At 35.3% G+C, this 20,161-nt stretch overlaps 1 protein-coding gene across 1 annotated transcript; it reads left to right on the top strand.

Annotated features, from left to right (window-relative positions):
- Positions 1–929: 929 nt before the first annotated feature.
- LOC145667469 (uncharacterized) lies at positions 930–19,661 on the top strand. The gene is made up of 3 exons (XM_081734946.1): positions 930–1,011; positions 4,573–4,760; positions 18,113–19,661. The coding sequence occupies exons 1-3, from the start codon at positions 982–984 to the stop codon at positions 18,303–18,305; spliced, it is 411 nt and encodes a 136-aa protein (XP_081591072.1). The 5' UTR covers positions 930–981; the 3' UTR covers positions 18,306–19,661.
- The last annotated feature ends 500 nt before the right edge of the window (positions 19,662–20,161 follow it).

Here is a 20,161-nt window from a genome sequence, read left to right as displayed (position 1 = left end):
CGGGGTAACGTCCCCGGGCGCCGAAGTAAGGGGGCGCAAAATTCGGCAAAAAAGGAAAGGAAAAATTGCTTGGAATAAATGTATGGGGGTGCCGTCGTATACTCTCGCCCCGGGCGCTGATATTCCACGGCACAGCACTGATTGTTTAGTAAAGCTATTTTGAATATTTAACTTACTGTTATTTTTATTATTATTAAATTCATTAATTAGCTCTTTATTTATTTTACATAGTCCCATAAGTTAGTAAAATAATAGTATAAAATAATATTTGTCTTGTATATTAAAAAGATGAGAAAAGAATTCAATACTTAACCTGTTCTCTTCTTAATAAAATATTTTATGAACCATTTTACATTGAAAGCTATAAAATTTATATCCATTTTTTAAAATAATAACTTAATATAGATAGTTTTAATAAACTCTTTCACGGTCCCTATATAAATATATGGGTGGCTTAAACTTGCAGTGATGTAAGTTAATTTTTGAAAGAGAGAGACTTAAAATTACACACACACACACACACACACACAAAGACAAACAAAAAACAGAAACCCTAAGTTAAGAGTTTCATTCAATTGCCAATAAATGGTAATTGAAATTCTAGTAATGGAGAAAACAGCTCTTTTATTCCCGAAATTATTACTTACTTTTTCTATTAATTTCTGGAAAATAAAGAAAATGTTTGCACCACTCTAACTTTAACTCGTACACCTTTGCTCTTGATTTTCGGCAAGATTAAACAACATGCGGGACTTTTTTTTTTAGAACTTAAGAAAGTTATAACAATTCCTTGAGAAGTCTGAAGAATTCCCGCATTTGATAACGTTAAGTGGGCTACTTCATAAATGATATGCTCGTTAATACGTAAATATAAACTCTAACATCTCTTACGTTTTACAGGTTCTAACTATGAAACATATAATATCGTATCTTGCAACAGCTGGCTATACTTTTACAAAGAAGAGCATCTTGAACTCTGAAATGCGAGTTTATAAAACTTTGAAGTATAAGGTATGGTCCATAATATTTGTGGTTTTAATATTATATATTATTAAATTTATATTTAATTCATATTTTTATATTATCTAATATTAAGTTTATATTATACTAGCTACAATGTTCTCTCCACACAGGGAGGATAGGTTTATCGAAAGTGTTTTAATCCCCTACATATTTCAAAATAGAAATCGGCCAGTGGTATATTTTTCAGGCCACTACCGCCCATGGAATACGTCCTTTAATCAAAGAGATATGATAAAATCCAAGCTTGACATAGGTCATAGCTATCTTCAAAATTTTGTTTCAAATTGTTCAGCCGTTCAAACGCCAGACAATATTACTTTCAATGTGACGAGACAATATATATAGCATTATCTTCTCCTCCATCCTCTTAAAGAGGGAAGTTTAAAAAATCCTGGGACATGAGTACGTTTACTTTTAATGAGGAATTTATATACCAAGTTTCATGTTCTTAACTTGCGCAGCTCATGCGATACTCAATTTTTTTGTATACAATTTTGACCTCATTCCTCCCCTTAGGAGGCGGCATCGAATGAAAATGATATGATAAAAACCTAGCTTAAGGTAACCTCTCGTTCTTCTAAGCCATTTTTCCCAGTGAGCTGGGCCCTTTTCTCGCATCGTTCTTCTCCACCTGTTTCTTTCTTGTATCGGTCCTCTGCTGTGACACCATACTGCACCATATCGTTCTTAGCATAATCTCCTCATTTCTTTGGCGGATTCGTTTCCCATTCAGTTGTATAGAATCCTCTGGGTAAGCTTGGTATTCCGAAAGTCTTCTTCTCACATGCCCAAACCATCTCAGTCTACTTTCTTGCAGTATTTCTACTACTGGTCTCACCTTTACTGTTCCCTAGATCACTTCATTCTTAATTCTGTCCTTCCGCATTACTCCACACATCCATCGCAGCATCTTCAACTCCGCAACATGCAACTTCTATTCCTCTCTCTTCGTCGTCCAACATTCCGCTTCGTATAATATCGCAGGTCTCACTACCGTTTTGTAAACTTTTCCTTAAGGCGTATTGATACACTACCGTTAGACAATGTACTCTTGCCGCTTCTCTACATTTTGTTCAACCACTGTTAATTCTGTTCTTTACATCTTTTTCTATTCCTCCATTTTCCTGCAGTATTGATCCCAAGTACTTGAATTCCTTCGTCATTACCACTTGTTCTTCGTCCAGTCGTACTTTTGAATTCTCAATTATATTTTTCCTGAAAGGACCATATAAATACTCTGTCTTGGTTTTACTAATTCTAAGCCCTTTGCTCTCCAATTCTCCTCTCTAGGCAACTAATTTTTTCTTGTAGTGCTGTCTTGGTTTCACTCATGAGCACGATGTCATCCGGAAGTAGCAAGATGTTAACTCTTAGATATTCTTTGTAACTTCGGCCATTATAATTGCAAAAAGATATTGGCTAAGATTAGATCTCTGAGGAAGTACCCGTTTAACTGTGAACTCTTCTGTTACTCCGCACATGCTTTTCACTCCTGTCCTACATCCATTATACATATCTTGAATTGTACAGATATATGTGTTCAGAACATACTTCTTTTCCAGTGCCCACCAAATAAGATCCCGTGGCGCTCTGTCATACGCTTCCTCTAGGTCGATGAAAACCATATGAAAGTCCTGATATTCTCTGTACTTTTCCATTAGCATCCTAAGTGCAAATATTGCATCCGTTGATGATCGTCCTGGCATGAAACCAAATTGACTCTGTTTTTCAGTCCCTTACCTCAATTTTGATTCTATGATTCTCTTCCACATCCTTATTGCACGGCTCATAAGTTTTATTCCTCTGTAGTTGCCACCTTCGTGCATATCTTCTTTGCTTTTACGAACCCGTACAATGTAGCTGCTTGTTCATTCTTTTGGTATATTTCCTGTTTCCAATATTCTATGAAAAAGTTGAGTAAGCCATTGTGCTCCTTCTTTACCTAAAGTCTTCCATGCTTTTACCTTTTATCTAAACTTTTCCAGGGAGATTATCTGGTCCTGGAGCTTTAGCACTTTTCATCTTTTTCATGATATTTTCTACCTCTGTCATGGTCACAGCCCAGACCAGTTCTCATTCGGGGTTAGATTTTCGCAAGCTTCTCTCAGGTTTTCCTCATTGAGAAGTTTCTGGAAATACTCCTTCCACTTCCTTTTTATCTTCTCACTTGTCAGAAACTCGTTATTTTCGTCCGTCATGCAGCGCACATGCGAAATATTTTTCTTTTGCCTCTCTTACCTTCGGAAACTTGTATATCACTTTTCCTCCTATTTTGTTTCCAATTTGTTGTCAACTCATAATAAATCTTTCCTTTTACCACACTAATTGCCTTCTTGTCGTTCTTCCTCACCTCCTTGTAATCCATCAGATCTAGCAGATCAATCCGCGTTGTTTCAAAGTTACGAGATGCCGAAATCGAGAAAATTGTAACTTTGAGGCTGCCTAGCTAGAAAACTATGGGAGATATGGAAGGCGGTTAAAGAAATATTGGAGGAAATAGTACACTGTCTATCTAAATAAGCATGTTCCAGAGTTGGGATATATCGGCACAACGGATTTTATGGAGGGAGCTGCGGTATAGGTTTCGCTCTTCCACCTCTCTCTCTAAAATCATGTGCACCGGTACAACCCAACTCTGTAACATGGTTATTTAGATAGACAGTGTACTAGTTTCTCTAATATTTCTTTAACCGCCTTTCCTATCTCTCATAGTTTTCGAGCGAGGCAGAATCAAAGTTACAATGTTCTCGATTTCGGCATCTCGTAACTTTGAAATAACGTGTTTATCGCCTTATGTTCATATGGACTTTTTTTATTGTTTAGGTATGAGGATTTCACCAGTGAGAGAGAGAGAGAGAGAGAGAGAGAGAGAGCACAATAGAATAAGTTTCCTTGAAAACTATTCTCATTTCTTTATAGCTACTTTCATTGTCTTTTTTTTTTTTTTATTTCGTAGAAATTGTTATAATTGCTTTTACTACACAGGCTGTTTTAATTTTTAAGTGTATTCTTTAAACATGTAGGTCTTTCAAAATTTCTTTAAAACTCAATTGATAGAATTTCCGTATGCTGTGTTCATTGTTCTCCCTAAACAGTAGATTGGTCGAGAACAACTATTATAAACAAACATGTCTGTAATTTAGCATTTATTCAACGTGTTTAAGAGTTTAATTCATCAATTTCAAGGTCTTTAAACTGCTTAATGCTAGAACTCTCGAAGGATCATGGTCGTCCGGATGACGATCGTTCAAGACTCTCACACATAGCTAAGGTATCGAGCACCAACGCAATTATTTTTCGCTTTTGTAGTTCAAAATTTGCTTCTTTTCAAGTTAATCAACCTGCCCAATGACCTCATGAGATGGATCACCATCAAATATGTGCATTATCATCCAGAATCGAACCTGGGATCCTTTTCACTGAAAGTATACGTTGTAACCGTTTGGATAAAGGAAATGCATCAATACATTGTATAAACTTTACCATATTTAAGTAAGATAGAATGTACTTCTTTATTGATTTATTTTAATTTATCTATTTATTTTTCAGTTACCACCTATGTCTCCGTTGACATGCATTGAAGTATTCCTAACATTGTTTTCAAATACTGCTCTGAACAGCGAGACCAACATACTATATAGCATAAGTTTGAAATTGCTGGATTTTGTATATCTTGATCATGAAAATATCTATGCTCAGTTGTGTTGGATGCTCACAGGAATATGGAGACAAAACAGGTTCGTAATAATTAATTTTTACATCGTTCCAGAAGCATTAAAAAATCCAGGTTTTCGGTTTTAAAGTTGGTATTTTACATTAAGTAAGTCTAAAAAAAAAAAAAAAAAAAGGAAATAAGGATCACAAATAGTTTCATATTCACATTCATTCGTTGAATGAATTTGATATAATATGCAAGACATAAAATTATATAAAAATAAAATCATTGAGAATAAATTTAGTGTATGTTACTAAATTATAAATTGCCTATGCCCTTGCACTCGTAGACGTATATTTTGACGTCAAAATTTCTCCATTCTGAGGAGGCACTGTCAACATGATGAAAAGTTTTTTTTTTTTTAAAAAAAAAAGAGAGAGAGAGAGAGAAAGAAATAGAGAAGTAAAAAAAAACATCTTAATTCCACTCAGGCCCGCATCCAGGGGGTCTCGGGGGCCGGGACCCCCTAAATTTTTGCTGGCCCCCTAAAAGTTTTACATTAGGCTTGCAAAAGAACTATAATATGGTGATGAACTATCATATGGTTGGATCGCCCCCCCTAACTTCAGCCCCCCTAAATTTTGGGGCTGGCTACGGGTCTGATTCCACTTAAGTACCAGATTGAGCAGAAACATCTGGCAATTTTTAAAATGAAACTAAAGGAAAAAATGAAATGAATCTTTTTAGTTTAGGAGCCTGTCATGCTAAAAATAATACAAAATTCACCATTTTTCTTTCGCTTGTTTTTTTTTTATGAATGAAAGGAGATAATAAAATGCAACTTAACGCAATCATAGATAATGTTATTCTACAACAAAAAATATGAACCTGAAGATTTTTCAATGTTGCCATCCATAGAAATTACAGTGTTGCCAGAATAACATTTCCCTTGCAAGGGCTCAAGGGTTCAAGGTATTTTCTTCCTTCTCTTCGGAAGTTTGGATCCTGAAAAAAAAAAAATAAAAGTAAGTATTGCTCTTTTTTTTTCATTTAAAGTTTCCATTTTCTTTTTCCACCAAAATTCAAGAAGTTCTTTGGTTTTTTTTCTATTTCTTTCTTACTTAGTTCCCTTCCATTTACATTAAAACCTAGCCTCCAAGCTAATTTAACAAAATTTCCTTCCTCTTTCATTTCATCGATCCATTTCCATTTTTCCCTGATTTTTTGGGTTTCTTCACATTTCAACAATAAGTGTTCTAATGTTTCATCTTTAAAACATAATTGACATTTTTCATTCACTTCTTTAAATTTTTTCAATCTTACCCCTGTTTCAAGGTTCCCTGACCTGGCTTTGAAAAGTAAAATGCTTCGTAAATCATTGTTCATACAATTTATTTTCTCATAACGCTTTTTATGTGTGTATATTCCTTTCAAACTGCTCTTCTTAACAACTTCTTCATACCACTTTTCCTGCGCTTTCTCTTTAAATGCTTTAGAAATTGCAGTGTTGCCAGAATAACATTTCTCCTAAAATCTAAGTTAACGCAGCGACTAGAAGAACGGATTCAACTGCATTTGATTACGTATCATGTTGTTTTGGAATCATGTGAACTACTTTTTTAAATAATAGTTGTATTTAGTTTGTGATAAACAAAATAGTTCAAACATACAGCTATTAAAATTAAACAATAATGTTATTTAAAAAATAGTTCAAAGGATATCAAAACAACATGGTACGTAATCAAATGCAGTTGAGTTCGTTCCTGTAGTCCAGGGATGCAGATAAGAAACAAAATATTACTCGCCCAAGGAAAAGGCTACTAGCTCACATCCCACAATAGAAATCATTTACTTACCTTTGGTATGATATCAAATACTCGCCCGCACCGATGAACTACTCTCCCCAGTTATTTGCATCCCTGCTCTAGTCGCTGCCTTAACATAGATTTTTGGAGAAATGTTATTCTGGCAACACTGTAATTTCTATGGATGGCAACACTGAAAATTCTTCAGGTTCATATTTTCTGCTGTACAATAACATTATCTATGATTATGGTAAGTTGCATTTCATTATCCCCTTTCACTTATGAAAAACGGTAAATTTTGAAAAATGGTAAATTTTAAAAATTGGTAAATCTTGTATTATTTTTAGTGTGTCAGGCTCTTTTCCATTAGGCTCAAGGAAATAGATGATTAATGAATTGTGAAGTTACATTTGTGTGCTCCTAGGAATTGAACCCAGGTCCACATTTACCAAAAGTGCATAAGCTAACTACTAGGCTAGCGGAGAAACTAAAGGGCATCCTATAAATTAACTAATAATGATTTACTAAAATACAAAGTAATGTGACTGAGTCTGACTATGTGTATGTAATCTTAATTTAACTTTCTCATGTCGTTTTCATTATATTGAGTTTATTGTTGTAATCACCTTCTGAATTTTCTTGTCAACTCAATGACTAGATTTTTGTTTGTTCTACATACATACCTTCTAACAATCACTCGGAATGAAATTGTTCAGTCTTATTATACAACTACAATAATTCCTATTTTTAGATAATAAAAAAAACTATGGTCGAATTGTAAAGAAATTAAATATTTTGTAGTTTGTTATTCCCGTTTTTGGCTTACGATTAAAAACGTTTCTTTGAAAATAAAATGTGTTGTGTGTGGTGGTATGGCTCCTGAAAATGATATTCGGTATTACACGAAAGAAAAAAACATATTTATTTATTTACTGACAAGTGAAGCGACTTTTAAATGGTTCCAACTAGAACATTGGCATTTATGCTAAATTAGTACTTCAAATGTTTCCGCACACCAACTTTTTATGAAATTTGTTGCGACGGTATTATAGGATTCTGAAATATGGATATTTAAGTAGAAAAGTAGGAAACGAAACCTTTAAGTTTTACGTCCTATGCTTATGACGGCTAGGCTAAAGAAGATGGTGATGATGAGAGTAGTAAGGGCCTGACTTGACCTAACTTTTGATTATCCTCAATGAGGGGCCCCAAGGCCAGGGATCAATGACCTAGGGGTACTTAGGACCACCCCCTCTAAATTTTGGTAGGGGTACCTTGGCCCACCCCCTAAATTTTGGCAGGGGTACGTAGGACCACCCCCCTTAAATTTTGGAAATTGCCAAATCTAAAAATTTGGTATGGTAGCCTAGGACCATAGTATGTACCTCTATCAGTATTGGGTGTCTATGTCGTTCCCTTTCATGGGTAAAAAATTGCCAAAAAGTCAAATTTCGGGGGTTTTTGACCTAATTTATCCCCTTGGATGAGGTGTTATTACCCTATATGGTTATATGGGCGTATACAAGGGTCCATTCCCTTTCATAAGACATGGGTATATTGATGCAACCCTTTAAAAATTTTGGAGGGGTACCTTGGCCCACCCCTTAAATTTTGGAAATTGACCAATTTAAACATTGCGTATTATAGTACAGGACCCTAATATGTATTATGATAAATTTGGGTGGTCCACCTCGTTCCCTTTCATGGGTAAAAAATTGCCAAAAAATCAAATTTCGGGGGTTTTTGACCTAATTTATCCCCTTGGATGAGGTGTTATTACCCTATATGGTTATATGGGCGTATACAGGGGTTCATTACCTATCATAAGACATGGGTATATTAATGCACCCCTTGAAAAATTTGGGAGGGGTACCTTGACCCACCCCTTAAATTTTGGAAATTGCCCAATTTAAACATTGGGTATTATAGTATAGGACCCTAATATGTATTATGATAAATTTGGGTGGTCCACCTCGTTCCCTTTTAGGGGTACAAAATTGCCAAAAATATAAACGTAAGCAATACGTTGTACCACGTGTTTGGTTTTTGGTCCATTTTATCCCCCTTTGATGAGGTGTTATTATCCTATATAGTTATATGGTCATGTATAGGGGTCCATTACCTATCATAAGACATGGGTACATTGGTGCACCCCTTTAAAATTTTGGGAGGAGTACCTTGGCCCACCCCTTAAATTTTGGAAATTGCCCAATTTAAACATTTGGTATTATAGTACAGGACCTCAATATGTATCATGATAAATTTGGATGGTTCACCTCGTTCCCTTTTAGGGGTACAAAATTGCCAAAAATATAAATGTAAGAAATATGTTGTACCACGTGTTTGGTTTTTTGGTCCATTTTATCCCCTTGGATGAGATCCTATTACCTTATATGATTACAGGGATCTATTTCCTATCATAAGACATGGGTATATTGTTGCACCCTTCTTAAAATTTGGCAAGGGGTACACTGAAATTGTCCAATTTAAGCATAGTACAGGACTTCAATATGTTTCGGTGGTCCTATTGCCAAATTTTTTTTAGTACAACCACGTGTTTGGTTATTGACTCAATGTATCCTATTTGATAAGGTATGGACGGGTATCCCCTTTCAATTTGGTATAACCCCTCGGGTGTAGTACGGTCACGTGATCGATGATTTGGTTTTGATGCGCGACGAGGTCCCTGGTCAATGTTTTCTAGGAATTAGGTGGAAACTTTGCACAGGGTTCTCGTCTTATATCGCACAGTTCTTTAGGAGAATCTGATAACGTTGTATGTGGAATGAACAATAAAAACACATAGGTCAGCATAAATTGTATTTTATTCATATTTGTGGTTTCTTCTTTTTCTTTCTTGTTGACAATGTTTGTATATTGAGCTGGGTTTCTTCATTAGACCGCCTCCTCTTCTTGATTGTGATGATTTGTTTCCATGTTTTGCAGCATAGCACCCGTTTGCAAAACTTCGTATTGTGAATTCTGTAAAAAGAACGAGGAAAAAGATGATTAGTATAGAAATAGATGATGATTAAACAATACATTTGCAATGATAAATATGATAAAATTACCTGGAAGGTATATTGCAGCAGTCTACGATCATTAACCGTGGGTACTGTTGTGAACAAATATTGAATTTCACGCAGAGATTTTCCTTGGGCTTTACAGCACAAATAAAAATAAGCATAATAGCCACATACGGATGAACCAAGACTTTGCATTTGGCTATTATTATATTTATAGTACATACAATGAAGTTTTAAGAATGCAACATGTTGTGGTACATAAGGAGGAAGGCCATAGCTGTCAAAATATTCTCCAACACCGCGATTATCAATATAAATTGCAATCCAATGACTTCCTAGTTTTGTAGATGGATCTGTATTTACAATGATTGCCAGAGGAAGATTGCAAATACCCCGGTAAAATGATTTCTGAATAATGGACTACCGTTTAAAGCACTAGCTAATTGTAATGTGTTCAACATCGTGAATGGAAATGATACATAACGTATATGTACCTTGTAATTTAAAAGTCCAGGATAATGTTGCGCTGGTGGTCGATCTCTAGGAGTGAGGAAAACTCCCCATACACAATACAGTTTGCAGGTGCTGCTAATTTCTCTTGGAAATGAACTTCCAATCGGATGGCTCCATGTCGTTGTAAATTCCAATAGTGACAATCTCCAGCAGAAGAATCAGGAGTTAGGTCAAATACAAACAGTGTATATCCATTCTTGTAGTCGGCTCTTGAAATTGTATTTCCAGTATTGGTAAAATGTATGCCAGAACCTGAGAACAATGTGTGGTACGATGAAATGTAGAGATTTTCTTCAAAGTTGGGTTGCAATGGTTTTGAAGGTACAGCTTTTCCATCCACGTACAATGTAAAGAAATTAATGTTTAGATGTTGAAATTCAAATGGATTGCTGGTAATAGTTCCACTGGATGCTTCATTCGATGTAAATCCTACAATAATACGATTTGGCAATGTTCCCATAAACAGGTTATCAATAGTTTTGGATTGTATATCCTTCGGGATCGTAAATGATTTCATTTGAACCCTTGTCAGAGGATACTTTGCCGGTGTAGATTGTAAAATTTTATTGTGTGCCAATTTGACACTAGGGCTGATGCTGGCTTTTTTCACCTGCAACGATGCATCTAGAATATTGATTTTTGCATTGACACCACTTTCACCGGCCATGAGACAAAAGTTTGGTTTTGCAGGAATAAGTTTCACACGTAATTCCACTCCATGAATTAAAAATTTATCTTGATTAAAAATGTCACAATGAAGATGTCCAATCATATCGAATTTCATACTTTGTTTTGTCAGTTCATAGCGTTGTTGAAATCCTTTGTTCTCACTTGTGGTTGCGTTCATATGACCAGCCGTATCTTGAAACCACATTGCTGTTTGTAAATGTGTATTTTTAGCTCCATCACTATAATTGAGCAGTTTTTCCATGTACGAACGATATGGATGATTATGTGACGGAAATGAAATCAGTTTATTGTTCAAGTAGATTTGTACTTCACTAAACATAGCATTTAGAAAATCATTGACAGGTGCAATTATTGCTTTATCCGTTTCGGTGAAGGAGGATCCATCTGGTTTCACAATTTGTGCTTGGATGTACAATAAGGTTTGTGGCAAATCAATGTATTCATCACTGCTACCACTCACTACAAATTCTATTGGTGAATTTTCAGCTATTGAACTAATTGGTTTGTAGCCAATAATACGATTGTCCAGAACACTGGTTTGCGTGGGTAACGTTGAAAAAATGTCCAATTCACTTTTTACACATTCACAGGATTGATGATGTAAGAAAGCCATCGTTGAATTAATCAAAAATATCTGGTGACGATGCCAATGATTTCTTCTTCTTCTTATGTGATAATTTACGTCTCTTCGTAGGATTGATGATGTTGATCGTTGGAAGGTCAACCTCAAACTGAGAGCAGTCATCCCATTTTCGTTTATGATATCCACTTCCCAGCATAGTTTTCAACTTATTTTTAGCTTTTTCTTGTAAATTTGATTTTGCCTCTTGCATACGTTGATGAAACGATTCTTCCAGCGGTTGATTCGAGATCACCACATCATTAATCATATTGGCACCTGATTTTAATAATTCTTTTCCCACAGTTTTAGCGCCTTGCTTCACAAGTGGTAACACTGAACGAAATAAGCCACCAAGGAAACTTCCAATGCCATGTCCTGCTTGATAGGGACTTCCCACATAGACGTTGCCGATACCGGACAACGCTTGTTTTTGGTAGTATTGCAAATACGGATCAGTCATGACGACGACGACGGAAATGTAGTTTTGTACACACCGTTCCAAAGGTGAATGGCATACGATGACCTGTGCTGTCCCTTATATCGATTTGTATTTGCTCAAAATTCATTTTTTCCACCGGAACATAATGTGCAGGATTAAAGATTTGTACTGCATGACTTCCAAAAGTATGATTCACAGGATCCATGTTGACAATTCGTAGCAAGGGTACCATTGTATCTCCAACAATGACAGATTCAATAATGTCACAATAGACGTACATTTGTGATGGTAAGCCTAATCGTACATCCGGTGTATATTGTCCCTTTTCCATATCTTTTAAGTCACTTTTCGGTTCAAATCCAAGCATTAAACTAACACTTGGTGAGATTTGTACAGAAGTATGGATTTCCTTTTTGGGATGTCTTATGAGGCATATATTATTAGTTGCGTCATGAGATATAAATAAATTGGTTTCTTTATGATGTATATTAATTGCATGAATAAGATCCCGTATATTGTTATAATAGCGTACAGGGATCGTTACAACCTTCCACGCTTCCTGATCATTACTACTTGATGATTTGTAATATATTTTATTGTTTTTACTGTTAATGTTCAGCAAAGAATGTGGATAATGAATCTCTACAATTGCCACATCCCATTTCTGGCGAAACTCTACACGTCGTTGTAATTTCGTAATATATGAAGTCAATGTATTTTCTGGAAAATAATCCATGGAACTATTACTGGGAAGTGTAACGTAAAAATCTTGATCAGGTTCCATTCTTCTTCAATGAAGTTGCAGGGATCCACGAATTGAATGAGGAAGGATATCCTTTCCACTGGACGAGATACTCCTTTCTGCGACCTTTTATTCTTGTACGTAATATTTTATCGATGAGGAACGTCGAAGGGAGCAGCACTGGTTGTAATTCTTCTCTGTAGAAAACACCATCGATGAGTTGATGATTTAAATCCTCTAGTCGATACACTGGTGGGTTTCTTGGTACAATGGCTTTTACTCTGAATATTTCCCAAGTCCAGTTCTCGAGGTAACCCTTGTCAAAGATACGTTTTGTTTTACTTATACGAACAGTATCACCAACAGATAAATCCGTATCTTGTTTTGAACGTTGTAGCTTTTTGTCGTATAAGTTATGCCACACCTCCAGTAAATTGTCCTGAGAAACGTTTGCAGGTGCCATTTTAATACTGGAATGCCGACTTTCATTGTATGCTTTTACAAGTAAAGGCAATACTTTGATGTAATTGTATGTTTGATATTTGGTAAAGTATTTCCACATACGATGTTTCAATGTCTGATTAAATCTTTCTGCGATGCTGGCTTTAATATCTGGATCCTTTGTTGTAACATGTTGCACGTTGTGTTTCCTGAAAAACTTTTGTACTGTCTTGTTGGTAAATTCAGTTCCTTGATCACTACGTAGCACAATTGGTTTCCTCTCCTGGAAAATCATTTCAAATGCATTCACTATATCCTCGGCACTTTTTGATTTTAGTGGTACAGCCCACCCGTACCGACTAAACACATCAATCACTGTAAGAATATAGCGGTAATTGTCATTATAGTTTTGAAGTGATTGTAAATCATTTAAATCACATTCCCATTGATCATCAATATTGTTGACAAGATAAAAATCTCTACGGAAACGACGACGTACAGGACGATGTAACGTGTAGGTAGGTTGTTTGTTTAACCAAAGTTTTATTTTGGCTAGAGGTATAGATTTTCCTGTGGCTTGCCATAATTTCTTTGCAGTAGAAAATGATGCAGGGTGTGCTGGATTGTAATAAATGGATTTCAACTTTTTGTTCATGGTTTGTACGTTGACCATTATGGAATGATACGTTTTCTTTTTGGTCGGACTTCTAAAACATCATCATCATCATCTTCTTCTTCTTCTTCTCCGGAAGAAAATAATTCAGGTGCCGGTTTTGGTGGTGCAGATCCTTCAGATGCTGATGTACTATTATGCTTGACAATATAGTTTAATCTTCGTGGATTACCAATCAATTCTTGAGGTGTGTTTGACGATGCAAGGTAGTTGCAAAACAATTCCCAGCCTTGAGGATTAGAATGTTTCCTCGGTCGAGTCACATCACACATTAAATCTACAATATTGGATCCATGTAGTTTATTGTCGTTGATGTACACTGTTCCTTTATGATCCCATGTAATTGCGTCATCTTGTTTTAAACGACGGAATAGTAGTTCGGCTTTCTTACGATACATTTGTGGTATTGCGGCTAAAATTTCTTGTTTCGTACTATCGTCAACATTCGGAACGTCACCATCAGGTTTCATTGATGTAATTGTAAGTGGTATTGGTTCTTCTTGTTTACGTATCACATAAAGATATTTCTGTAATATTCTATTGTACTGATTCCATTTTTCTTCATCACTTGGATACGATGTATTCAATATAGATTGCATTTCACGATCAAGATTAGATTCTCGATTTTCACTCACACGGGATGATGATGCATGCATTCGTTGAAGCATTTGTGGTGGCACTAAAACCATCTTCTTGCTATGTTCCATGATGTTTATTGTTTAAACAAAATACTGGATAACACACTTCCTACAATAGGTGCAAGTAATGCAGGTAAGAATCCTCCTTGTTGTACGGCTAAATGTTTCTTCTTTTTATCCAATGATTTTGTATTGTCTACGAGATAGCGGAGCGTGTTCTTGTAACGCTTTAATCTTGACTTCTGCGCACTTGTCAGTGGAACATTGCCTTTTAAGACATTATAACAACATTCACAAATACTATGAATTAATGAAGCGTCTGCATTGGCAATAATAGCTTTACGCAATCTTGGTTTAGCTTTGTGCAGAGCACGTAGCAGATCAGCGTGTTTCACTGTAGGAGACATCGTGACAGACTGTCATTCTTTTCACATGCACAATAATTTAAACATGTTTTGTTGGTACGTAAACATAATGATGTAAATCGTCGGGAAAAATATTTGTACGAAATCGCATTTCATCGGGTGTATCTTGTTTAAGATCCATCAGTAAATAACCATGTGGATTTCTTGTTGCGTCTGCATAACTTTCTTGTAGAAACAGTGGATGCTCAGGCATGATTTGATAACTCATATGCTTGATTTGTGACTTGTCACGTGGATTTTTAAACAACACCAAATACGAACAATTTAAACTCATATTTCTATTTGCTTTACTTTGATGAAATACATTTTGTGTTATAAAAATCACACTAATATTTCGATGATGTGATCCTTTTGTGAACATATCAACAATATCACTATTCACTTCTCGCATATGGTCATCAATAATAATCAAATGTGGTCCATCTTGAGGCTGAAAATCTTTCATTCGTGGAAGTCCTTCGTGAAACTCTACTGGAACCGGCATTGTTGCATACACGTCTTGCCATTCTGCATAATACCAGTATATCTTACGAAATTTTGCATTGATCATGGTTGGGAGATGTGAAAGTAATCGCTTCACAAAATACGTTTTTCCACACCCACTAGGCCCTGCGAGAATACAGGTAAATGGATGTTTCCACTGTGTATCCATGATGAACACTAACACCTTGTTTCAAAAATGATGCGTATTTAAAGCGAGTACAAAATTTTTTTTGTTTTAGTTTGTAAATTCTTGCACTCACTGGTGTGAAAAGGAAAAATCCGTTCATCTGTTTATTGAATAGTTGAAAACCGTTTATTTGTTAATCCAATAGTTGAAAACCGTTTATTTGTTAATCGAATAGTTAAAAAACCGGATAAAGTTTAACGGTTAACCGTGAAAGTTGATCATTGTTTGATTTAAATTCTAATTGAAAATTTTTCGTTTGAAATTTGTTTTGAAATTTTCGTTTCAAAAATTTTGTTTGAAAATTTTTTGTTTCAAAATTTTTGTTTCAAATTTTTAGTTTGAAAATTTTTCGTTTCAAAAAAAATATTGCTTCAAACTTTTTTTTGTTTTCAAAATTCTTTAGTTTGAAAAAAAATCGTTTCAAAATTTTTGGTTGAAAATTTTTCGTTTCAAAATTTTTGTTTGAAAACTTTTAGTTTAAATTTTTTTTGTTTGAAATTTTTTTTTCAAAATTTTTCGTTTCAAATTTTTGTTTTGAAAATTTTTTAGTTTCAAGATTTTAGTTTAAAAGTTTTCGTTTCAATTTTTGTTTTGAAAAAAACTTTGGTTTGATTTTTTAGTTTGAAAGTTGAAAAAAAATTTAAATGCCATGAATCTTTCCTATCAAAGTTTCCACCTAATTCCTAGAAAACATTGACCAGGGACCTCGTCGCGCATCAAAACCAAATCATCGATCACGTGACCGTACTACACCCGAAGGGTCCTACCAAATTGAAAGGGGATACCCGTCCATACCTTATCAAATAGGATTCATTGAGTCAATAACCAAACACGTGGTTGTACTTAAAAATTTGACAATAGGACCACCGAAACATATTGAGGTCCTGTACTATGCTTAAATTGGACAATTTCAGTGTTCCCCTTGCCAAATTTTAAGAAGGGTGCAACAATATACCCATGTCTTATGATAGGTAATGGACCCCTGTAATCATATAAGGTAATAGGATCTCATCCAAGGGGATAAAATGGACCAAAAACCAAACACGTGGTACAACATATTTCTTACATTTATATTTTGGCAATTTTGTACCCCAAAAAGGGAACGAGGTGGACCATCCAAATTTATCATGGTACATATTGAGGTCCTGTTTAAATTGGGCAATTTCCAAAATTTAAGGGATGGGCCAAGGTACCCCTCCCGGGGGTGCACCAATGTACCCATGTCTTATGATAGGTAATGGACCCCTATACATGACCATATAACTATATAGGATAATAACACCTCATCAAAGGGGGATAAATGGACCAAAAACCAAACACGTGGTACAACGTATTGCTTACGTTTATATTTTTGGCAATTTTGTACCCCTAAAAGGGAACGAGGTGGACCACCCAAATTTATCATAATACATATTAGGATCCTATACTATAATACCCAATGTTTAAATTGGTCAATTTCCAAAATTTAAGGGGTGGGCCAAGGTACCCTTCCCAAATTTTTCAAGGGGTGCATTAATATACCCATGTCTTATGAAAGGTAATGGACCTCTGTATACGCCCATATAACCATATAGGGTAATAATACCTCATCAAAGGGGATAAATTAGGTCAAAAACCTCCGAAATTTGAATTTTTGGCAATTTTTTATCCATAAAAGGGAACGACATAGACACCCAATACTGATAGAGGTACATACTGTGGTCCTAGCTACCATACCCAATTTTTAAATTTGGCAATTTCCAAAATTTAAGAGGGGTGGTCCTATGTACCCCTGCCAAAATTTAGGGGGTGGGCCAAGGTACCCCTACCGAAATTTAGAGGGGGTGGTCCTAGGTACCCCTCGGTCATTGACCCCGGGCCAAGGTCATTGACCTTTGACCTATGACGTCATAAAGGGCGGGGTCAAAGTCCAGTGTCCTCAGGTGCCGCAATTACTACTATGAGAAATGAATGAAATGGTGGAATGAAGAAAGTGGAAGAACCCCGAGAAAACCCACGCACAATGTGTTTGTCCATTATAAAGCTCATTTGGCGCGAGCTAAAATCAAACCAAGGACCCCATGCACCAGAGGTGAACGCTTTACTACTAAGCCACTTCGACCCCTGTACGATAGATCCCATGGTTTTCTTGCTATGTAAAATTTAAGTTTATTTTCCGTCGTTTTTGACAGTTGATAACTTCGGAACGATGCATTTTCCGCTCTGTTCCTTTCTTCTTGCGAGCTTCCCCGTGAAATTGTCCACATAGTTGCTAATTTTTCAGCACTCACCTGTAGGTGGAAAACAAACTACGAATCATGTGAACTCTCCTCTCTCTCTGTATTATTTTCAATAATCTTATCTCAATTTTCAGCTGTAAGAAAATAAGCAACAAACAATTCGTGAACCGAAGGGAAACACTGACGCACCGTTGTGACTTCAGCACGCAATATGTGTGGAAAAGTGACGAAAACTTTTCCACCTTCAGAATATATTCCACACACCGAAACAGAGGAGGACATATGAGCGACATTATCTTCAAACCATAGTTCCAGTGATTGCTTCTCATAATAATAATAATAATAATAATAATAATAATAATAATAATAATAATAATAATAATAATAATAATAATAATAATAATTCGTTATCTGTTGTAGTTTTCATTTTGTCTCATAAGAATGGAAATCAAACATTAATTTATGCTAATATATTTATTTTAGAAATGTATTTTAAATGTTTTGTCTTTTTTTCGACTTCTTCACGTACAGGAAAGATTTCATCCGTGTGGAATGTGATTACATGTTTCTTGCGGCTGCAGTTCTATCCTCAGCTGCAAAGATACACGGACCTTTATACGAAGAAGTCATACAAAGAATTCAAACAGAAACCAAGATTCCAATGAATGATCTCAGGTGCTTTTGTTCTATTATCACAGAAACAGCTCTGCAGAAAAAGAAATAGAAGATATACAGGATGTCCCTTTTATACTTTAACAAGCAAAAGTATGTTTCAAAAGTATGTTACTCATATATTCTTTTTAGTGTCTCAAACACTTGGGATTTAGTACTCGTATTTCAATATATATTACTATCATCAAAAATGTATTGACTTGTAAAATATAACATTTTTGCTTAACTGACGGCTTGAAATCCAGTGTCACTTGCAAATTACATTGAGATAATAAGGTTGGTTTTTTGCTGTTTTCTGTCACATGAAAGTCTCACATGCCCGAGAATCCTTCTTGTGTATATATTGAGAATTTCAAGCAGTGCATGGAGACAAATTTTAGCTTTGAATTTCTCCGTGACGAGTAAATGCAGTTTTTTTTATTTCTTTAATTAATAAAAGTATCATTCAACTTGTTATGGCAACTGCTCAAAATATGTTATAGAAAACATAATTCTCTCTTACTAATTCCGTTGTTTAAACTCAAGAGCATCGGCGCAAATCTGTCTTCAACATTGAGAGGTGAGCAGATTTGAGGCTTATTCTGGAAAGGGACTAATATTACAGCAAATGACTCTGATTTCTGAGGTGAACCTGTTGTATATTATACAGCAAGAGACATCAATTTCATCTCACTTTCCTTTGTGGCAATCGGAGACAAACAATCACATTCCTCCTTTAAAACAAAAAAAAAAAAAAAAAAATCAAATCGGATTATTGGGAGGGGAAGGTCACCCAGTTCCAAAATTTAGGGAGACATGTCCCCCTAATCTTCCCCGAGATTTGCGCCAGTGCTCAAGAGTATGCATTTAATTGCTTACTGCAACTTTCTTCTGGCTCAAAACGAAGATAAGAAAGGAATCCTTCTCTTACCTGCATAACACATTTTTAGAGTCAGTAGAATCATTTCAATATATTTCCTATCTTTTTGAGGAAGAGTGTCCTTTTTTTAATATACTTACGTCCTTTTTGAGCCAAAATAATCCCTTTCTTACATTCCGCACAGCTTTTTGAGTCAGTAGAATCCTCTTCCTGGTCCACTTTTCTTTTTGAGCCAGAAAGTCCTTTTAATATCCATATCTTCTTTTTAAACCAAAAAAACTTTTTTCCCATTCATTATACAATTTTTCAGTCAGTAGAATCCTTAATCCTGCTGTTCCTTTTCTTACCATCCTTACGGTCGTTCTGAGTCAGAAGAATCTTATTTCTTGTCTTTCTTAGCCCCCTTCTTATATCAGAAGAAAAGTTACAAGCAAGCAACGAAACGTAAGCTCTGTTATGAGTTCAAATAACGGGATTGATAAGTATGAATTGTGTTTCCTGTAAAATGTTATTATATTGTTTCAACGGTTTTCTTTTTTTTTAACATTATGTACGTTGACTTCATACTTACAGTAGAGGGATAATTATTTCACACAAGGTTTTCTTGAAGCTTTCAGGACGAAAAGTCGTAAAAGCAAAGTAAACCTTTTTCGATTATCTATAGGTTATCATCAAATAATAATTTTAGAAAAAATAGAAAAAAAATGTACATGATATCGTCAAAAAATAACTGTCATATTATGTTTACATAATATAGGCTACTAAGACAATATGAAGGTTGATTGGCAATATACAGGGTTAACATAACTGATTCATTCATTTTGAAAAGGCTATATTTTTAAAAGTATTACACGTACACACATGAAAGATATGTAAAAAGAATCAGTAATTCATTAAGTTTATACACCCTCTACAGATGTTCAATATGTGCCCTTTGGTGACACGGCACACGTCCAGATGACGTCTTTTTTTCTTCCTTTCCCTCTATTTTCTAGGATCTTATAAAATAGAGGATCTGCCCTTACAACAAAATCTTGAAGCCATACGTC

The sequence above is a fragment of the Thermobia domestica genome, chromosome 13 (assembly GCF_964235325.1).
Source record: "Thermobia domestica chromosome 13, izTheDome1.hap1.1, whole genome shotgun sequence".
Classification (NCBI taxonomy): Eukaryota; Metazoa; Arthropoda; class Insecta; order Zygentoma; family Lepismatidae; genus Thermobia; species Thermobia domestica.
This window is presented reverse-complemented; position numbering and strand designations above follow the sequence as displayed.

Coding starts and splice junctions, on each gene's coding strand:
- LOC145667469 (XM_081734946.1), top strand. CDS start 982: ATGCGAGTTTATAAAACTTTGAAGTATAAG. Junction 1,012..4,572: donor ATAAAACTTTGAAGTATAAG/GTATGGTCCATA, acceptor TTTATTTTTCAG/TTACCACCTATGTCTCCGTT. Junction 4,761..18,112: donor GGAATATGGAGACAAAACAG/GTTCGTAATAAT, acceptor CTTCACGTACAG/GAAAGATTTCATCCGTGTGG.